This window comes from Ischnura elegans, chromosome 8 (genome assembly GCF_921293095.1).
Source record: "Ischnura elegans chromosome 8, ioIscEleg1.1, whole genome shotgun sequence".
NCBI classification, from domain to species: Eukaryota; Metazoa; Arthropoda; class Insecta; order Odonata; family Coenagrionidae; genus Ischnura; species Ischnura elegans.
The window spans coordinates 72,775,123-72,798,457 of NC_060253.1; the positions used below are offsets into that span (position 1 = coordinate 72,775,123).

The 23,335-nt window shown below is 40.0% G+C and overlaps 1 protein-coding gene across 1 annotated transcript in view; it reads right to left on the bottom strand.

Moving 5' to 3' along the window:
* The window catches only part of LOC124164435, a 525,330-nt gene extending 509,312 nt beyond the window's left edge, over positions 1 to 16,018 (bottom strand). The window contains exon 1 of the mRNA XM_046541759.1: positions 13,045 to 16,018. Within this exon, the coding sequence (XP_046397715.1) occupies positions 13,045 to 16,018 (2,974 nt within the window). The remainder of the gene's footprint in view (positions 1 to 13,044) is intronic.
* Between the last annotated feature and the right edge of the window lie 7,317 nt (positions 16,019 to 23,335).

Sequence of the window (23,335 nt, forward strand, 5' to 3'; positions counted from 1 at the left end):
ACACACTGTTAATCAATCCGGATGGATGAGAGGCAGTGCAAAAACTTAGGCGACAAAATGTTTTTACCGCGTATCAAGGGATACACACCGTGGAGCTGGCAAAAAAAAGATATAATAAAAACGATGAAGAAGCGCTCTAGAGCCTGTAGGAGTAAAAAATGAAAACAGAGCCCACGGAGTGCCAATCGCGGAGGGAATTAGGGTCTCCGAGGAATCCGGGCGAGAAAGAGATCGACCCCGTTATACATCGGTCGGCCGTAGTTTGCGACCGGAAAGGACGGAGGGACACACATTCGCGGAGAAGACCGAGAATCTCGAGCGGAAAAAAAAGAAGATCGAAACTCCGCAATCAACGCATCGCATGGGAGAGATAGACGGGAAAAGAGGGTAGAGAAAAAATTTATTTCGTATCAGAGATACGAGGGAAGCGATGCGCTGAAGGATGAGTGTGGAAGAGCCTCCATTGGGGAGAGGCTCAGAGGATCATGGGAAAACAGGGAGATAGATGTGAGCAAGAAATCCTGGACAATGGCGAAAAATATGGGAGGGTTTCACGAAAAAATTGGATATTTCTAGAACCGAACCAGAAAAAAATCCTAGAAACGACGCATAAGCAATAGAAAATGGCAACATAACAACTTTCCGGCCAGTTGGGCTCCGGAAAAAAATATCACCACTCTCACTGCAAACGATAGAGACAGATAAGCCCCTCCTGTCATCTTAAAATTACATTGAACGCAAAAAAATACAAAGGGTTACACTGAGTTACTTATTATAATTATTATTACAATATTTTTGCATTACTAATTACGGTTATAAGTAACCCGGGTAACCTATGACCGTAAAACCCGGGATTTTAAACAAACGTACACAGTCGGGTTCAGAATAAAAACAAGGGAAAGTGGAAACAAAAGAATATGATGATCTTTACTAAGTACATTATGCGAGAAACTCACCACATCATGGAATCAAAGCACAAAAAGAATCATTATCACTATGGACTGGAATATAAAAGTATCTCCTGTATTTCACCTTAAAATAACAGCACGGGATAGAGAAGTGAGATAGAGGAAAATCTACAATCCTTCCGGAGATATGATGGATAAGATACCGTGAGCATTGGACTGCCTCCATCGGGAAGAGGCGGAGGGGATCATGGGTACCCTAGGAGAGAGACGTGAGCAAGAAATCCTTAGGAATGGCGAAAAACCTGGACGGGAAAAGAGAAAATCCACCATGTGCGGGAAAATAACACTAGAAGAAGAAGAAGAAGAGAGAAAAAAAACCTCTTGTAAAGACCGAAATAACACCTGTCTTGACGAATAAAGATTGGGTAACATGTTTGATTTGTCATATGGAAACTACACAAACGCACTAAACAAAATTCGCACAGAACACGATAGAAGAGGTCCCTTACACACTTCATCTTAAGGATATACGAAAATATATAGGGAATATAGACTTAAAAGGAAAATTTATATCGTCCTGATCACAAGAGTGAGGAAATGCATTAAAGGCTAAGTGAATTAGAGTGCTTCCATTCGGAAAAAGCGCAGAGGGTCATTGGAAACTAGGGAGAGAGCAAGAAATCCTGAAGAATGACGAAAAACCGGGGAGGGAACCGCGAAACACTCACAATACCTGTGAAAGAAACGAAAAAAGACACTAAAGCGCTATAAAAAGAGGGATAAGAAATCATTCCAAGGAATTTGCTCTCGTCAACGTATTAACGCTTTCCATTAGAAAAGTGTGAAAATAGATGTACTAATAGAAAACGGCGATATAAGGGGTAGTAGGTGGAAAAAAAACATTGCGTACTCAGCTGAAAATCTTATTCGAGACCCAGATCGCACTTATATCCGGGGTTTATATACGCCTATACATATCTACACGAGGTTGGTATCATTAATTTAAAGAACTAGAGTTCACATGAAAACAGGAAGATCAACGCAAGACTTAAGAGTGAAGAATGTATGACATAAACGATAGGAAGTCGAAATAGGTACTAGTGAAACGAACCACGGAAAGATGTAAGTACTAAATACGAGTAAAGAAATATTTTTTCTGGTTTACCCTTTTGAATGCTTATTCACTAGATTTCATAGGGGAAATATTCAAACATTATAATTAATAGTGGTATGGTAGTTTCCATTAGTTCGTTGGATCACAAAATTCAGGGTTAAATCAACATCATTTTATGTACTCATTCCTTACTAACGGTCTTCAGTGAATCTATAAGTTCCACAAATTACTGAAAAGCCTTGGAGAGACACGGAGAAAAACATGGCTACCACATCATGAGGTACTATGGCCTCATGAACCCGATTTTTAAAGGACAAGTTGAAGGAAGGAAAGGCAAAAGATGCTTGAATTTACATCTATAAAGGATGCAAAGTAATATAACGGCGATGAAATTAAAATTAAGATGACTTGAAACTTAGGGGAAATCTGTCAATTAACAGCCTGAGGATTATTGACAAATGCAATAGTTACAAATCAGTAGCTATTCTTTGGCTTGAAATGCAAGTGATTTTCAGAGGTGAAGAAAAAACCGTATGAAAAGGAAATATATTTCACTTTCTAAAGAAAAGGCTAAAGAAAAAAAATCGAAAATCCAAGCAATTTCATATGAAAGCAAAATTGGAAAGTACATGAATACTTCTTATGATACTTAAAAACAGTAGCTAAGGTAGTGTGAAAAAAGCAGAGATGTGAATTAGGAAACAGATTTCCTTATTAAATGCAATCAACTATTAGGAAGGTTAGTTTCGATAGGCGAAGGTAGAATTCCACAAAGTAAGCTAAAGGCATGTGAATTCACACAATTAGGGTAAGTCAGGTTTCTTTACCAGGGTCGCTTCACACTTCGGAGATTTAGGTATGGGGCCCTTAGATCTGAAGTCCGACTTGCCTCACACAAGGATTTGAACTGTGGGCCCTCCGCCGAACAGCTCACAGATCTACCTAATAGGCCTTCTCACAAACGACAGATTTATTACTAGTGGACGAGAATTGCTATGTGAGGCGAGAGGAATATGAGAATTTCGGACGTTCAATTGAAGTTCACTTGGAGAGTCAACGTGTTTTTTACTATTGCGACAGTGAAATTTAATCATAATTCCTTTTAGAGTTGATATACACCACTGTTTAAAAGAATAAAACGAATTACAGAATAGCATAGGATTATTAAAGTAAATATACAATAAATATTATTCGTTCCACTGTAGAATATAACGGTAGAAGATAAAAGAATACGTAAACGGAGGTTTTAGAGAGAATCCCTCAGACAAAACAAATTTATTACAATTATTCTGCAATGCATTCATTTAGTTAGACCCGGAATGTATTACTTCTTATCCATCCAAAAAATTAGCATTGTTATTTTCCCAGTTTTATAAAACATTTTTCGTAAAAAATACTATCAGTATCTTATCCTTACCTTGGTGTGTCCTATGGCAAAGGTATCCTTATATTAATTACTTTACTTCTCAGCTTGTATCTTTAATCCCAAAAATATAGATACATGAATAAATCTATGTAAATAACTGACCTTGTGCCAGGGAAGCCACTAGAGAATTCAGTTTAAATATTTCCAAACGCATGTCAGTGAGAAAAGTATACAAAAGCGTAAACCAGGGTCTTCAACCTCTTTTAATGCAAGGGCTTAAAATTTCACATCGTCCGGAGGGCCACAATGATTCACGTCACTTTATCACCACATCAATGAAATAAAAAAATATATAGTAATTTAAAAGTGCAATAATCTTTATCGGTAAAAAAAATTCAATCAACAAATCCTATTATTGACATTGTTTATTTTTGACGAGTGTGTCAATATATAATTTTTATTGCGTGGCGCGATTAAATTTTCTCTAGCCTCTACGGGCCGCAAGAAATAAGCCGGCGGGCCGCACGTTGAAGACCCTTGGTGTAAACTTAATTTCGGTGTAATCCTTAACTTGGCTCGGAAACCTTATTGAATGAGACGATTTCTCATACATACGCCGAATAATTTTCTTTTCACAACGGGAACGGATACAATGTGACGATCAATAAATTCGTTTAGTTCAGCACGACTTCGTTCTGCTGCCGGAACACGTCGATGATCGCATCGGAGACAAAAGTGGAACAAAGCTTCCCACCATCACACAATCAAGAACGAAAAAAGAAGAAGATACAAGCCCGTATGTACCGAGTGAAGAGGAAAGAATATAGAGGCACAGATAGGGAAAGAGGGGTGATATGGCTGTGCCCGCTGAAATAAGGATTAAACGATTATCCATGCACATTTAAAGTCATTCATTAACTGTTTATTATATTTTTACGCAGAATACCCATTTCTTAGGTAGTTTCCTGAATACTCGCAGTATTGATAAGTCTACTAAAATACTACTTTTCAACAAAATACGAATTTGATCGAATTAAACTACATCAAAAGACAAGTTTGATCCAAATATAAAATTTAAAATTCCTCTGCCGTTTCGATTATTGAGGAATGATGCGTATTTAATTATGTAAGTAATCCTGGCATCCTTAAATGATGTCTTCCTTAACCTCTATTCAAAACTAGCAAATTTTGTGTAGCAGAAACGGTGGAGTTAAAGAAAAAAAGAAGAAGACACAAACGGGTATATACCGAGTTAGGGAGGAAAGAATCATCGGAACTACATAGAGGAGGCCCAATTCCACCCGACAGAAGGGTGATTTCTGTTGCCACTTTGGTCACATTTTAAGCGGCTTCCAAAAATGTCCGCAGCGTAGTGTTGAGTACAATGCGATCCACTTTTTCCCAATATTTTGCATTATAATGTTTTTAATTGAGAGGAATAGCAGTGAAGAGTTATGCATTTGATTAATACCGTCGTTATGAATGTTAACTCGGGTTAAAGCCCCGAATTATACCTTATTTCCCCGTGAAACTCGGATCAATCTGTCCGTCAGCGACGCGAGTGGAGACGTCTGTAAACTCATTTAAATGCGCGGTGAACGGTAACTCATTTAGAGATAGACTTTAGGATTCCTCGTCTGTAATATTCGTGGAAAGAATATAACGACACAGATACGGAAGGAGGGGCGTTATGACTGAGTCCGTTGGAACAAAGGTTAAACGATAGGAAAAGGAAGGCAGGAGATTTTTAAGGGGGTGGTTTTTCAAATCTGGCACATCGCCCGTTTTCTTAATCCTACAAGCAAGACCTCTTAAGTCAGCTTTGGTATTTTTTCCTCCCCATAAAAGAATTTAAAAAAAATAATAATGCGGGACAGGGAAAATTACGAAAAAAAGCAAATCATAAAAAGAGTTGAGGGGAGAAAAAAATAATTGCGGGACGAGAATCCTGTGCCATCGCTTCCGATGCTATCAAATGCAAGAGAGGAAAATGTCACGACCGCTTGCTCGAGCGATGCGTCAAATTTCTCGGCTATCACCATCACGATGCTTGAAGAGAAACATTGTTTAACAGTGTTTCTATAGTGCACGGAATAGGAATATCTTTTGGGAAAATTACCACCTGCAATCAATACTCATACAATAATTTTTCAAGTGTTTTGTTGGGATAAAATATTTTCGACTGAGGATTAAAGTCTAAGCAACTATCAGCTTAAGTATAAATTTCTAATATAAATCTATTAATTGTATGAATCCGTGACTTGATATCTGATGAATAGTTTGATGTTGCCAGAAATCCGACTTTAATGTCGATAATATGCTCGCAAGTCTATTACTTATCACTGACGCTTTCTTGACATACTCTAGTTACTTACTGTACATATCAAATTACATTATCTACCTTGTGTACGCAGATTTCCGGGTGTGTTGGTGGTATTACAATCAAGCACTGTTGACAATTATCCAATCAAGCAAGCATGTGCAGTATCGCTCGATAAATACATACATCATATTAAAGTTCAAATTTAATGAAATAAAAATGAAATGTGACTATAGTATCAATGCATACCTATTTACTTATGTAAGCTTGTTTATTTTTCGGGTTACCTTGATTCTCAATTTTTTCTTTTTCCATTTATGTGAAGAGATTCTCCTACTAAAGGGAGCACAATATCCCCATGGATGACAACTGATCGATGATATATAGTTTTTCATTTGCTTCGAAACCATTGACGATGCATGGCATTCAAAGTAAATGCACCATGCAAACAAGTGCAGGTCGAGTATAAATCAATAATGAACCCCAGTATAAACAGCATGATAGAATTTCTATAAAAAAAGCCACTTCAGACCCATCCATGCCGACAGAAAGCAATCTATTAACACTGCAGTGTACCTATCGAACATCACTGCGACAATTCACCACCAGGGACCTAACTCTTCCAATATCACTTTCCTGCGCAAGAGTTACAACATTTTCACAAGAGAAATAGGAGTACATTCAAATACGTCATATAGTGAGTAGAGCCATGTATGGATGATTGTACATTGATGAAATATGAAGGTGGATACTCCTTTAAGAACAAGATACTCTATGCCATTCTCATATCATCAGATCAATAAAAAAGATTGACATCGTCACAGAAAAACGTACCAATAACAGATATACTGAATACGATAGGTTGGAGAAGATGTGAGACAGACAGCATTTTAGCTAAGACAGTGCGTAGCAAAATAAAAAACATCGAAAACTCCAAAAATTTCATACGAAGGTAAAATTGGAAAGTAAATGAATATTTAAAACTTACAAACAGTAGTGAAGGTAGTGTGAAAGAAGGAGAGATGTGATTAGGAAACAGATGAAATAAAATTTGTTGAAATAAAAATGCGATGAAAGAAAAATTGTTCCGTTCAGATACGTTGCGTTTGACAGTAATATTTCCATACCTCATTAAATAGAATCATAAAAAAAGAATGTCACAGAATATGAAGTTTCCATGGAAAACTAATATTATATGACACATTAAAACTTGAGCATTTCTCTTGGCTATGTATACACCACGATAATTTTCGAATATGGCTAGACAACCTATAGCATTTTATTTAACGTCACGAAAATCTACATGAATCATTTATGGTACCTGTCCACAAGCTGGAAATAGAGTAAGAATGTGAGAACAAAAATATTCCTTAAAGCGCAGCGCTACTCAGAAAGCGTGTGACGCTAATGCGATAGGGCAAGCTCCTCATGGATCCACATGAAAAAGTTTCCATATTGGGACCAATGTTTTGCTCTAAAGACGTACCTAATATTCACTAGATAAAAGAGCATCATCACTTAAATAAACATGTAATATTGCAATAAAAATATTGGATGCTCAAATTCATACAGAGCATCGTTGGGAAACGCAGTTACATGCAGGACCACATTGCCAGGAAATGGAGTCCGTGCACGATGTTAAAACTTTTCCACGGATGAACAAGAAGAGCTACGTTCCACGTCAGTGTGCAGCCATTTCACTTATCTGCGTAGAGGAAGACTTATTTCGCGGCACTGGGCAACTTTTTCGAGCGTAAAATCCATCGCGGTCTGGCTTTTTACGACTCCAATGTGAAAGTTTACGGTCTCCCGGGAGTGGCAGAATTGTCACCGTGGTGAAGACTCGTTAAATGAGGATAAAGGACTTTACCATTTATATTAGATACGTCAAGTACCCCCATGGGGTTCCTGGTCTAAATTCCGACACTTTTAGATAGCCGTGAAGTGCCGTCACGAGAGCTCTACTTGAGTCACCAAAACTGTGAGCTTAGGCTTAGTAATGCAGAGTAGCACTTGAAGCGGAAGGGGGCCATTTTAATACTAACTATACGTTGACTGACGTTTGACAGCGGATGCTCGGTTTCTTTCGTGTATTCAAAGTAATTTCAAATTCCCGTTATGACCACATCATCCATATCTGGAAAAGAGCGCAGATACCTTTCATTTCGGAACTTAGAACCAAATCCTTTCCGACTTTAAAATGGTATCTATGACAACTGCTATCTTATCTTTATATTTCATTTTTCCTTTTACTGCATAAATATGACTCCTCCGTATTTAGTATTCCAGAAGTTTGCAGTGCAGTCTTATGTTTGAGCACACAATCTATTGTAAACAAGCAATATTCCTTCTGCCCTTCCGGGTGTCAATTTCACATCATTCCTGCTTGCTATATAAACCTAATGAGTTATCTTCACTTTCGTAAAGTCTTTCCAAAGTGAGCAGATATGAGAGAAACAGGTTGTTTTAGAGCCATCGGCATTTTGATTTTGTGAATGCCTACACCACACCAAATACTATGAAAAATAAACGCTACTACTACAATTTTTTATTAGCCTGACCAGTTATCATGAAAACCCCTGTGTGGTTGTAGCGGTGGACAGACGCTCGCGATTTCTGGTACTGCATGGTGGTAGGTTGCGATATTTTAACTATCTAGTCAGCTTCCTTCAAAAAAATTGATTCTTTGAGCACAGCTATAATAGTTATACTCATAATAAGCTGACGCTACCTGATGATCACAACGCTAGAGCCATTAAAGTCCGGGTATTGCCTATGTATTCATCAGAAGGGGATCGGTTCCAGGTTCCAAACTAATAGGGCTAACTAATAGTGAAATGTTTCTAAATAGTTTTTATCCCTCATGGCCTTCCAGATTAACGTGCCTTCTAAATAAGGGCCAATATCACTGATTTTATCAATGATGGTAAGTTTCCAGTGATTGCACAATAGAAGCTTAGGTTTAGGGTAGACTTGGTAATGCAGACCAGTTTTTGAAGCGAATGGGATCCTTTTTTATGCGTATTATAGGCTGACTGACATTTTACAGTGAAAATTTTGTTTTTCTCATGTATTTTCAATCATTTCAAATTCCGGTTACAACCAAATCACACACATCAATCATCACAGCAGACGCAACAAATTTAATATACATGAATAATTGATACCACATCCTTTCTGAATTCAAAATGGTATCTATGACAATTATGAACGTTATCTTTTAGGACGAGATGGAAGCGGTAGCACTACAAATGGAGTCTAAATAGAAGACCGAATAAGATTCTAGAACCCAGTTCTGGAATCATAACTTCTAGACCAGAAGAATGCAGGTGAGTAGCAAGGATGTAATAGTAGTAGCACGGAAACAGGTCTCAGAAACAAGTTCTCGGACTATTGTTTATAATTGAACACTTGAATTAAAAAAAATATATTTATCCGATATTTTGAATTCTAATTTAACTGGATCAGACAAAAATATTTCAACGTGAGAGGGCGGAGAAAAAAAGAATTTAAAAATGGGTGAAATGGTTACTAAGATATGGAGCATTGAAGCATAAATGGCCAAGTAATTTTCTCACATGACCAGAAAACTGAAGGTTATAATTTTGACGTCAAATCAATTGATCACTTGCCCTGCAAAAACGAATTGGATTTTAAGGATACAGGCGAGAACCGTGAAGAAGATTGTTTTGTCACACATAGACAATGTAGATCAGAGTTTTAAAAAACCACAACTATTAATTAACCCAAAGTTAAAAACACTAGCCTTCAGTTTTTTATTACCCTGACCAGTTATAACGAAAACCCCTGTGTGGTTGCAGTGGTGGACAGGCACTCGGTGATTCTGGTACTGCATGGTGGTAGGTTTCGATATTTTAACTATCTTGTTAGCTCCCTTCAAAAAAATTTATTCTTTGAACACAGCTATCATAGTTACACTCATAATAAGCTGACGCCACCTGATGGTCACAACGCTAGAGCCATCTATGCCCGGGTATTGCCTATGTATTAATCAGAGGGGGATCGGTTCCAGGTTCCAAACTAATAGGGATAACTAATAGTGAAATGTTATTAAACCTTTGATACGTATAAAGTATGCCTCATATGTCACCTTACATGAGTAAGTTAATATTCTATTGTAATTTTTTCAAAAGTTTTTACCAAATAATGTGTCCCAAGTTGAGCACGCCTTCAACTGTAACACACCGAAGCGTAGGCCAGAGAAAAATACTTTAATAAACAACATGCCATAAAATTACTCTTTTTCTTCTACCCTATTAATCTAAAATTTCACTTAATATAACCTGAATATTTTAAAATCTTTGGTACCGTACATGTTGATAAGGAGATAATAAATTAGGAAATTATTTTATCACAACGATAAATCTCATACATCAATCAATACCGCTAGCGCCTTTAGAAAAAAGGTATCAATCGTTCCGCTATAGTATTATTACGGAACAATGCTATACACGAGTGGGAGGCTCAGCAAAGATACGCCTTTGGGTCGTCACCGGTTACTTCCCTCAATTCCACGAATTATATGTAAAGATAACACTCGTTAAGGTAGTAAAAAATATTTCTCAAGCCAACAAAAAAGATAAAATCTTCGATTAAAAGTGAAAGAATCCTTTAACTATTTTAAGCCAATAATTTCTAATTGAAAATCGTCGAAAAATTTTCGTACATATGCAATTAGAGTAGAGTTATAAATTGTTGCTCATTTCCATTCAATTTACTTGTAAAATTGTACCTATTCAATTTAAAATTGTGCCTATAAAGCATTTTCAAGCTCACGGAAATGATCAACTACACAAACATATGGTGCAAGCAGTCAGAATGTGTCCGAATTGGTTCAAGCAAGAAAATAACATTAAGTGCGTAAATAAAGAGAAGCGATGGAAAAAAAATTATGACTGTAGATGTTTATAAAAAGCCTCACCTTATCTCGAATAACGCAAACATCTCAACGAAGGCAACGGTGCATTAGCCCTTCTACCGCAGAAATCTTGTTTGGATAACTCATAGCTTGATCATCAGCAACCCTATACGCTTCATTCAGCGCATGATTGGATGACAAAACTTTAATTTCTGAAGGCTAATAACTGATTACAGGAGAAGAAAGCAAATGCTTTTGATCCACATGCCTCAAGCATATCTCTTAACTTGCTCGCTCATCAAAGTCTGGCAGCGTGACGTTTTTAAGAGAGAATTCCACTTTTAGTTTAGAGAGTTTAGCTAGGCAAAACATTTTATTTGAAGTTCAAAATAAATGATAATGAAGCAAAAGAATTTCATGGCGCTAACGTCATGCTTTGAAAATTGTCCTTATTTTACTCCAAAAATGAATAGCCGTGCTCTTTTACAACTTTGGGGCTCAATTCACATTTTTGGTATTGGATCATATACAAATCCTCACTATCCCGATTCGATGTTCGTGCTCAACTGATCAATTTGGTAAGGTAATGCTGAACAGAAATAATTTCAATAGTTTTTCTAATTTTTAATTTTTTTCCTAATATTTAATTTGCATTGAAATGTGTTGTTTGCTGTGATGCATGCAAGGAAAAGTAAAAGTCATACAAATACAAAATATAAAGAAGTACAGACTCGTAAGCCAAAAAATGCGCTAGCGAAATAAAACTAGGCTAAAATTATCACAAAAGATAGGCTGTAGTGGAAAATAATTATAATAAGTTGAACAAAACCAAGGATAAAAATAAATGGCACAACTATTGAAATTATTTCCTAAACCCGCAAAAATTAAAATTGAGCGGATAATCGAAAATGCCAGAGTTTTTCTACACATGTAATGCCCTTGTCACCACTAGAATATATCCTCGGAGTGAATCAGCTTTTATAAAGCTGCAACTATAGATCGATGCTAAAACTGCATTAACTACAATGAGACTGCCAGGAATTTTATTTCAACATAAGAATCGTATTGAGTCTTATGATAATCTTCGATGAATAATTTTGTGAATCACATTGATGATTTGGGTAAATATATTGAGGTCCCGTCCATCAAAACTATGTATACCAGGTATGAGATAAAAAACTCATATGACTAGTTGTATGATATTTTCATCTCGAATAATTGGCCTCTTCCTATGCCTCCCACAGTGTATGCCTCATAATTGGCAGTCACGGGGAGATAACAGGTTTATTTCCTTGGCCGTCTTCGTACGATATTCAAAGGAGAAAAGTAAAGGAAGTTCAATTCAGTGGCTCTGTTCTATTCTACCCACACAATTTTCACGCCATTTCATTGTAGAGCACAATTCTATTTCGAGGAAAATATAACCCACTCATTTACACAGATATTATGCACAAATCACTGAAAGTCGCATCTTGAAATATCTCGAAAATTGAAATTTATATAACAAGTGACACAATAATAGTTTGCGGTGTATATTAGAATTTTACATTTGGTTCTTTAGGCTACATTATCTATAGGCAATTTTATTGTGTTATGGCATTATTTAAATTGATTATCTGTCAAAAAAAATTTCAAATAACTAAACCACTACATAAATGCAATAATTAGGAAAGCCTAATCGATTTTAAAAAAGCTAATATTTAATTTGCATTGAAATGTGTTGTTTGCTGTGATGCATGCAAGGAAAAGTAAAAGTCATACAAATACTCACAAAATATAAAGGTACCAGTTGAAGAAAATAACAATAATATCTAACTAGGTTTTACCGATAATAATTATCGCTATAATATAAGGAAAAGATGATAAATTTTTTTTCCTAATATTCTCAAAATAATTCTTATACACCAGCAACATTATCCTTGATGTGCCCTCTTAGATAAACGTGCCTGTACTACTTAAATCATGACCTCAGCCTAAGTGCAAACTGATCAAAAGTTTGTAAACATGAAGCAGAAAATTTCTATGAACACTTTAACGTTCCAGAGAAAGGGAATTCTTATATTGTCGTGTTGGCCTCTTCTATCGGACAGAGAACTAGGAGGAGGAATAGCTCGAGTAATGGGACTGGAAAAATAAAAATAAACGTGTTTCTGAAGGCTTTATCGCTGGAAGACTGGAAATATTCGTCCATGTGGGAAAAATATGACCGGAATTCCTCAATATAAAACGTAAGACCAGGTAAAAATCTCAATTATCGAAAAAATGTATTGTAGAATTGAAATGTTAGGAGATGGTTTCGTAGACGTATTTTTGATAATTTATGATTTTCAATCACATTGGAGCATCTCCTAGAAAAACTAGTAAAAATTATAGAAATGTGTCCCAGCATCGCGGGGCATGAAAAAATTATTCGAGGCAAAGCTGAGCAAAGTGAGATATGAAAAAACAATCACTCACCGAAACTGTCAGCGAAGGACATCGAGGGACCCCTCCATCCTCCGCGCTCGAAGCAACCCCTTCCTTGCCCATCATCCTTGTATCCCTCCGGCGGACTCAGCGTCACCTGGTCGATGAACTGCATCGGCGGCTCGAAGGCGAATATCTCCGGGATGTTGAGGTCGAATCCATCGGAGCCCTGTCCCGAGCAACCCCCGCCACCCCTTCCCATCAGCCTCCGTCGCCTGCGGCCCCGGAGGCCACCCGCACTAGCTCCGGCACCACCACCACCACCACTAACAACACCACTATCGCCCGCGTTCCCGCACATTCCACCACAGGTGGGCACCGGCTCTTCGACCGGCACCACGGCAACCCTAGACTCTTCCTCTTCGACACTACCGCCCACGACACAGCACTGCCTAACCCCTCCACCACCACCACCGCCTTCCATGCAGTGGACATCCTGACCGAGAACCACAACTTCCCCATCTTCGACTACACACAAATCTTCGTCGTACTCGTCCCCGATGTCATCGTCGCAATCCTCATCGTCGGGACGGTGGCTGTGCACCAGGATCACGTAGTCCGCGTCGAAGTAAGTGTTGTGGGACTCGTCGAACGTCACCCTCCGCCTCGGCTTGACCTGCATGCCGGGCCGCTTGAGCACGGACCTCGGCGCCAGAGCCGTGTCCATGTTTCCGGGGCAACCCCGCTCGCAGCACGCCCCCAGTAACGGTGGCGGCGGCTGGTCCGAGCCCATCGTCTCCCTCTCAGCCTTCTCGCTGCACTCCTGAAGGGCCAGATTCTCCTGGTGGCACTGCTCGCACTCGAGGCACTCCAACGGACCCGACTTGCCGCCGACATCTTGACCACTGTGCTGTTCCGACGAGGAAGAAGACGACGTGGATCCGGCAGAGGAAGATGAGTCTGAGGACCCCTGAGCCCTAGGGCCGACGACCGCCACCAGTTTCTGCCGCATGCCGTCCTGTTCGGGGCAGGGTAGGACTTCACCGCCGCCGGACGAGGTGTCCTCCGCAACCCATTGGGGTCGCTGGACGAGCTCCTCTCGAAGTCTCGCTTCTGGGATTACCGCCGCCTCGGTGAGGGTATGGTGGGCTTGCTTGTGAGTGTACTCTGCTCTGTCCTCACCGCCCTCGGAGGTGGTATCGTAACCTCTTCCCTCTGTTTCATTTGCCGGGGTACATTCTAGGTCCTGACGGTGACTCTGTAATGGCTCCGGGCTTACCGCCCTTTCGTTGGATGCCTGGCGGGTTTGCTCCGGAAGGTCCTCCGGTATATCCTCACCACCATCGGGGGTGGTATCGTCGCCCTTCCCCTCCGGTTCATCTTCTCCAGTGGTCGGATCGACCTGTTGGCTCTCTCGGTGAACGCTACCGTCCTCCTCCGATACGGGGAGAGATACGGTGAGGTCCCCGCCCCCTTCTCCGTTCACCGACTCCTCTCCGTAGGCGCCGCGGCGCTCGGCCCCGCAACTCCCGCCGCCAGGAAGATTCGACGTCGGCGGCGCGGCCTCCCCACCGTAGGCTGCCTCGTCTCGCGCGAGGGAATCGAAACTGTCGCCCGTAAGTCCCGCGGGCGCCGCGCGGTGGTGTACCGTCACTGGCGCTGGCGTAGCGGGAGCGGGGGCGGAGGGGGGCGGCTGAGTGGGGCGTCGGGGCGGCTGGACGCGTCGGGGTGCCTGCGCCGATTTCGATGTGGCTTTTTGCGGAGACGGCGGGGGTGGAGGGGAAGCCAGGTGGGGGCGGGGGGGCGGTCCTACCTCCGCCCCCGGCGTTAACTCTTCCTCCTCCTTCACCCTCTCCGTCACATTTCCCTTCCCCTCCGCCCCCACTCCACCTCCTTCGGCCCCCTCCCCGTCGGTCGATAACGAGGAAGGGGGGGCCTGCGTGTGGGGGCAGGCGGGGGCAGAGCTATCCTCGCCGGCGTGGGTGGATCGGAGCCGCCCAGAACTCGGCACGTCCCTCTCCACCCGCCCCGAACCCTCATTTTTACACGGTTCTACCCCCTCCTTTGTTTCTGCCCCCAACTCCTCAGGCTGCCCCTCATATTTCGCTCCGCCCCCCTCTTCCTCCGGACACTTCCCCGCCCCCTCGTCGATGTACGGGATGGAATCTGAGACGATACCGGGCACCTCAACTGTCGCCTCACAACCTGCTAGGTGTCCCGCAATGTTCCATCCTGGGACCCCTCCTCTTTCCGCTCCCTCCGATGACACTTCCTCTCCGATTTCCACCCCCTGTGTTTCTTTCGTATCCAGTACCTTTCCCTCATCCTGTCCGAATTCTTCGCCAGCAACCCTTCCTGCCCCAACCTCATCGGTGCTATCCTTCTCGGCGTTTTCCTCTTCTTCGTCGACCGCGAGAGGAGCACGAGGACTCAGGGAACATTCGTTGAGTTCCTCAAGTTCTAAAATGTTCAAGGCCTCGATGGAGTGAAACGATTCTCCAAGGGGCGACTCTGATCTTTCAGTGGTCTTCGCGAAAACTTCAACGCAGTCCGGCTCATCCTCGTCCTCTTCCAAAACCGTGCGTAGTCCTCCGGGAGTCGTGCATATTCCTGGGTTGCGGGTAAATTCCCTCTCGTGGGAAGGTGTTATTTCCATAGCGGCTTCCTCGTCGTCTGCGAAAGGATATTGTTCCAGGTCCTTCGAGGTCAAAGGACTCGAGACGACCTTAAGGGGCTCACAAAGGCTGTTGGAGAAATTTGTTTCCAAGTCCACTTCGAAAACGTTTCCAACCCCCTCATCTGCATCTGAGGCTTCTCCATCGTCCATCCCCTTCCACCCTTCATTCTCCCTTACCGTCACTTCGCTCTCTTCACTTTTGCTTTCCTCTTCTGGGTCATTTTCGTCGTCGCTTAAGTGATTTTGCCTCTCGTTACCACCCTCGACGATTTCGTTCCCTTTAATCTCACCAGAGTCGCACCCTTCAGTCCCCGCCACATTGGCGAAGCCGTCCACCACCCCAGTCATCGTCAACTTTCCAACCTCGCGCATTTCCTCGTCCTCCTCCACGCCCTCCTCGCTATCGCCCCTTTCCGCCAATTGGCAGGTTGGCGCCCCTGCCGCTGGCTCGCCCCTCATCACCATTGGCAACTTTTGATAGGCGTTAAATGTTTCGTTTTTTTCCACGTTCGTCCCACTTTTCCTCTTGACCTGAGGATTTTTTAGACCACTTTTCGTCCTTTCAATGGAATATTTCGGGTACGAAATTTACCAAGTCGAATGATTCCCGGCTTTTAAATTTCAACAAAGCGGCAAGGGCTTGTGGAGATGTATTCCTAGCGTATTTTTCTCTTGATTTCGAGGACCTTCATTAACAGTGTCGAAGTTTATTTAACAGATGTGCTTTGTTGGCGAAGATAAATTTAACTTCTGTAGTTACCCAATTCTGATATCAATTCTCAGTTTTAGTGCCACATTCTCTTCGTTTGACAAGGCAGCCATTAAAAACATACGCCCTTTGGTCATGACACAATTGATTTTTCTTAAAAGATAACTTACTTCAGTTAAATACGAGTCTTTACCCAAGGGATTTTGGCGTTATTATTGGTTTAAGAAGATCGACGAACCCATTTCTTCTTAATGGAATAATTTAATTATATTTGAAATAGATTAAAATGATAAGGTGCAGCATATTTTCTACTATGCAAACTCTTCAAAAATAGTTATCAACGCCACCTCTTATTTTATAGCAAGTTTCACCCTTATAAAAAAAATAGAAGTAGAGGGTGGTTCTTCAATCTTGTAAAAAAAATCTTTTATAGCATAAGGAGCTTAGTTTTTCTGGTAATTAGAGCTAAAATTGTAAACATAGTAATATAATAAATGCATCTAATCGCTCATCCTCTAACGAATTATTAATGAAACTTTTTACTTATCAATCGGGAAGAAAGATCATACATTGAATGAAAGTAAATAAAAAAACATTATTTTTTGCCCACAACAAGTGAATTCCCACACAATTGGATCGGTAACCTGTACAAAGGGCCTCAGAAAAGTATGAAATTCCCGCATGCAGTTTTATGCTGCTCTACGCGGTGAATTTCGTGAACGGCTTTTTTTATTTAATACGCCGGAATAGGCGGATGACGTAGGGAAGAGCTGAGGAGGAACAGGGAAGGGAGGAAGCCGTAGGGGGGTTAGTAGAATTCACTTGAACGGGCTGCGTAGGGGGGGGGGGGAGGAGTTCCACGGAGTTTGAATCAATGGACTAGCGCGCTCCCACCACGCAATGCGAGGACGTGAGAAGGGGAAGGGGAATGTGAATAAAACGGTAAGGGACGAGAAAGTTTCCAGGAGGGGAAGGAGAGCTGAGGGAACCGTCACGCGTGCGTACTCGTCATGTGTTTGAGTCGGAATGTTGACTATCGCTATGCGTAGCGCCTGCCTCCAGCTTGTGAGATGTGATGTGTGAGTTGGAAAGAGGGAAAGGATTGGGATGAGTTTTTTTGTGTGATGAGAGAAGGAGGTAAAAAATATTTATCTATAAGCTTGCTTTTTTTGTTGGCGCGACGGGCATATAACGGTTGAAGCGCTCAGAGTTGTGTGACGCGTCCTTCGCCAAAAGGGGTGTGGTTTTGTTTCCTGGTGGATGATGATGATGATAATAATATAAAAAAAAGGGTAACACATAAAGAATACATGAACGGGAATGGGTAACAGTGCCAAAAAGAGGTGTGGACGGATAACGCCGAGAAAAAAAGTGGTTGTGTTTCCGAATTGAAAAGCCTTGAGTTCGTGTGTGTATGCGTTGGAATTCGGAATGGCGTTGATGTCCCGTCAATCGTTTTTATTTACTCATTCTATTTTTTTTTCTCTCTCACTCGCATGCCCACGCAACACTTTGTTTTTATGTTCACTTTTTATCCCAAATTCGTCACGCCTGTCTTGATTTTTCTAATCAACGTGTGGGCGAGTTTTGCCGCTTTTTTTAACGAATTTTATTTTCGGTCGAAAGAGAGGAAAAAGCAAGGTGTTCGCGGAATTTCGAAATGTGTTGCAGCTATCGTATTCCAGCGGACCGTAGGCTGTGAACCGTTATCGGCTCAATAATCTCATTGAGTTTATCGGTGGTTGAATGTGGACTACGGTAATCAATGATGCATAGAATATTTTAAAACGCCGTTCAAACTATAAAAGGGATTGGGTGGCTATGCGTATAAATAATGTGCATTAAATATATGATAAAGGTTTTTCTTTTAGCTATTTTCATATAAAAAATAAATTTATTTTATTTTTAATCATAACAGTGTTTCATAAATTATATATTTAGCTATTATAAAATTTGCAGCAATAAATTACGTAAATATACCTTTTAAAGCAATTCAGACCGTGTTTTTGGGCCTGGTATACGATTAATGGCAAAGTGAAATATTTCTATCAGGCTATCGGTTGTACCGTTCGTTTTCGACCTGAGAGATACCTGAAAGAGACGAGATTGCAAAAAAAAAACTGTGCGGAATATAGAGAGCAGTTTATTGCACTTCAATACTAAACGAGTATTCAACTATGGGATATAATCATGGAATCGGTAAAGGTACGATCTATCTTTCCTTCTCTTTCCTCAAAAGCACGTATAAAATAAATTCTTCGAACACGTATTTTTTTTCACTTTAGCGAACGTGAATCGAACACTGTCGGGCAATGAAGCGAAGTAGTACGTTTGTTGGTTTTCCTGCTCTCTCATTCTCCAAACCTACCCGTGCTCGAGAGTCGACTCTAGCGTTCACCGCTCCCATTATGGGAGACAAATAAAGATCCAGGCTTCAACCACTACCGTGCATCTCAAGGGATTCGCTCCGATCGCCCTCTTGCGAAATGAAATAAAACTTCCAGATGCCGCAGGAGGAAAATCCTTCTCTTCCGCTGCGACGCGCGGGCAAGCGTCCTTCACTCTTAGAGTTTGACGTTTACGTTTTCGTGGGCGGGAGGTTAGGGAATACCTCCAGGGCGACAAGTCGTCCTATGGGTTCGCACGGTGTGTCCCACAAAGTTGGTTCGTATTCCATCCACAGAGTTCATGCCACTTCCATCGCTGGAGTTTCCTCCGTGATTGCTCCAAGTAATATGTCACTGGAGCTGGTAAGGAGAGAGGAAATGTAGATGAGGATCGTCCCATAAAAAAACCCTTCGGAGGATTCTTATTATTTTTTTTCTCGAAAGAAATGGTTTTGCGTGATGCATAAACGGGGATCTGGCCTCGTATTCTTAACCGAGATCAGTTGCAGCCGATGGGAAACGTCACTCATACGTGAGACTTGACGGCCAATAGTTCAACGTCCCAACCGTTGGTGTGCTCTTCTCGCAATCATTTAGAGCTGCATAGAAAGTTTTAACGGAGATTTTTTCTTGCGACAAAGTTTTCATTTGCTCCACAGTGTCTCTTCAATGACGTGCAGTTCTAGTGATCCCAGGGCTGGGGTTGTGATTACCTGAAAATAAAAAAAAACATTGAAATTAGCAATTTGATATTTTTGATTCTCTCACGACAGCAATAATTATAGAAAAATACACATAATGTATTAGTCAAAAGCGAATAAAAATTTGCCACTCTCATTGCAAGTGGCTAAAATTTTCCCTCAAAAATTGTGATCAAAAACTGGGTCTACCGATTCAATTTTATACGAATACAGTTAAGACATAAATTGATACCATACTAAGAATGACTTCTCCATCTCATAAATTTAACCTTAAACTATTTAAGCTAATTAAATTTCAAATATCTTGACGAATATTTTCACTAGGTTATCACAAATTGAACACTTTTTTCTTCATTCCATCTTAAAAGTGAATTAAGCCATGAAATATTATAGAATTCCATCACTTAAAGGTGATAGAATTCTCTAATATTTCTCTATTACTCACATTTTGGCATTAAAGTGAAGTTGGCCCACATTTGGGGGTTACGGCAGGAACTGGGTATGGGGGAATAGAATTCGCTCGAGGAGAAACCAAGGGTGGCTTCGTAGCTTCGCAAGTGTGCGGAAGGAAAGGAGGTGGTGGTGAGGAAGAAATGGAGGGGAGAAATTAATCAGGGCCCGTGGCTTGCCTTGAGGGAACCCGTGGATGATGAGGGAAAGGTGGGCGGGGAAGCGTCAGACATCAGGACCAGATTCATCTGCAAGCCGAGGAGAAAATTGACGGTGGAAGATGGAGATTGGGATGGAAAGAATCTACGGCGTAGTGTGCGTGGAGAGTAAGAGATTCGGAAGGAAAAAAAGAGATTGAGAAGAATCGTTTCAGATAGTTACGAAGTGAACACACGTGAAGGAAGTTCTCATTTCAATCAAGGTAAACAGACACCGATCGGCTTACTGTGGCTTGATTCCAGAAGGAAATTGTCATCATCAAATGGGATTTAGAGAATCTATGTCAACCAATCCCCAACTTACGCAACGTTTTAACCACAAGGGACTAAATAGTCGTGGCACTCAATGCTTACTAACAACTGGATCATAATTAGAATGTTCACTATAAATCACGTACAGACTAGCAATTCGACTGTTCCCATTAATATTTTGAACTGATAAAAATTTGAAATTTGTCTCACTATTCGTGCCTCATGATAATTAGACTGGAAGATTATTAATAAATTATCGCAAGTATAAGTTATACAGTGAAAATTAAATAATTGTAAAAAAGGGTACTAAAATTATAAATAAGACTGTATTAGAGTTCTCCACCAAATAAGAAGCATCCAGATATCATAGCGATCAGAAACTCTTGAGACAGGCTGAGAGATAATGTTAATTGCAAGCGTAAGACAACATAAACATGGGTAGCTTTAATGGAAAAAGTATTACTAGACATTTTTTCTGACTACTTTGATGCGCAACACGTGATGGAAGCATTCTTCGATTACTTAAGTCCACTTGGGCTAGTAGTCAATAGTCAGCAAAAAAATCAATTAGTTCTAGAGCAACAGAATCTCTTCTGATTAAGGGAGTTTAGGTAATTCTTCTCTTTCAGATATGTAAGATTGTATACATTAAAACAAATGAAGGCATGGGCTGCATTATGAAGGGTTTCACTGTTTTCGTTATATTGGAAATTACTTTTGGGGCTCATCTATCTTCCTTCCAAAATTGTTTAAAATGCAAAAAAAAAGATTATTCACATAATAACTATTTCCAATAATAGAGCTCCCAGCCTATTATTAGAAATAGTTATTACCTATTTTTGAAAAACTGGAAACCTTACCTCTTCCTTGTACATACATTCTTGAAACAGTGTATCTTATTTAAAAAAAAAACAAGACATGTTTATTAAAAATTGTGACCTTCATAGTCATAATACGAGAAGCCAAAATGCATTCCATGCAAGTCACCACAGAGTAAATAAAACGATTCAAGGGATAGATCATCAGAGAATACTTATGTACAAGAAATTGCCTACTTATATTAAAAATATCAAAAATTCCTTTAAATTCAAGTGTGCCGTGAATAAACTACTCTTATGTAAATTATTCTCTTCTATGGTGTAAATTATTCTATAGTGTAGTGCAATTGAAATGCGTTAATCCCAAAAAATTGTAAATTGTATGTACTTGTATTTTTCATATTGTTTTGATATTGTGCATAATGTTTTTTTATTTATATGAAGTGTAAAACATGTACTATTATTGACAAAGCCATTCATAATTCATATGCTTATGGTGACCGAATAAATTGAATTGAATTGATTTTGCAACAAAATAGCTTCAAAGCGAAAAGTTTAGAGCCTCTGAGAGATAACAGGATAGAAATTTTAAGTCCAGTCAAGTTAAACACTAAACCGTATTATTGAAAATTTTATTCCATGCATAACATGAAATTTCTGAGTGACTTTATCATCTGAAAATAGTATTTCAAATAGTGCTTCAATACAGTCAACTATGTAACATGGGTGAAAAATAAAGGAACGCACATATTGGAATCTCCTAAAATTTATGGATACGTTACGTCAGTCCGCTATTCACGGTGAATGATGAAGCGAATGACCATGCTGAATGACCATGCGAATGAAATCATTCGCCGTGTAGAGCGGAAGAATTTGCGAATGAACTATCATGCGCATGATCATTCAGTCAAAATTAGAACATGCTCTATTTTCTCGCATAATCCCATGAATGATGGCATGACCAGTCGCATGATTATTCACCGTCCATAGCAACCTTTCCACAAAACATCATTGTTCACCAAGAAAACCATTCTAAATTTATTTCTGACGCGTTTATTCCATTTATGCCGATTGATTTTCTTCCCATACTTGTGGATCGTCAGAGAATTTATGGTACTTTCCGCCACAGAATGGAAGTCGCCCTTTGCATATCCTCTCGCTCTTCTTTCAAACCGATATTGCCAGGCATGGCAGTGCACTGATTTCAGGAGGTAATTGAACGCAGAATGCAAAATTTAGTCTTATCAGAGCAACGGAGTTGAATGCGCTATGAATAAGCATGATAAAGGCGGCGAGTTGCTTTGCTGACTCAATACTAACTCTACAAATTCAACACTGAGTCACCGACTGCTGTTTTTCGCTAGCATTATCTTCAGAGTTGGTCATCCTCATTTAAAATCATTTTTCTTTTTATTCGTAAATTAAGCTACACGAGATGCAATGCCTTCTTTTTCATATAATACTTAAAACTGAAAATGGGAACTCACTCACTTCCTCAAATCGTTGTATGCTGTGGTAAAAAATAAACTTATCGACATCTCTACTCTAATTTACGGCTGAAAATATAGGGCCATAATCCCAGGGTATTTTATTTTTCTAAACTATATTTCAGAGCCAAGAATGGTCTTATTTTTATTTTAGTAATGTATTATTACTTATTTTGCCAATAATTTACTGCTATTTATGGCATTAATGTGATACTCTTGTCCATTATAAGCCGTAGCCTATGGATAAAATCTGAATTTTTTCTCTCTTCTTAATAGCACCTACCCAAGAAACGATCATATGTATAGCAACGTGGTCAATCAATGAACCTGTTATATGCTCAGTGATAACAGATTGCAAGAAGTTGTTATAAATACAAGCCTAGCGTTGGAATCACAAAACATATAGCTGATAAAAGTAATAAATTAACGCTCGGGGAAAGAAAATTTTATCTCGCATAATGCACCAAATATGCAAACAAATGAACTGAAAATAATTGATGGTGTATATTGACAGATAAGTTGCCAGTAGCTTATAAGCGTCACATTCTTATGGTTCAATTAAATAGCACCACATACTCTTGTATGGGATACACTTTTATCATTACTGATAATAATTGCAGGGAATCCATTTTCCTCAGGCATC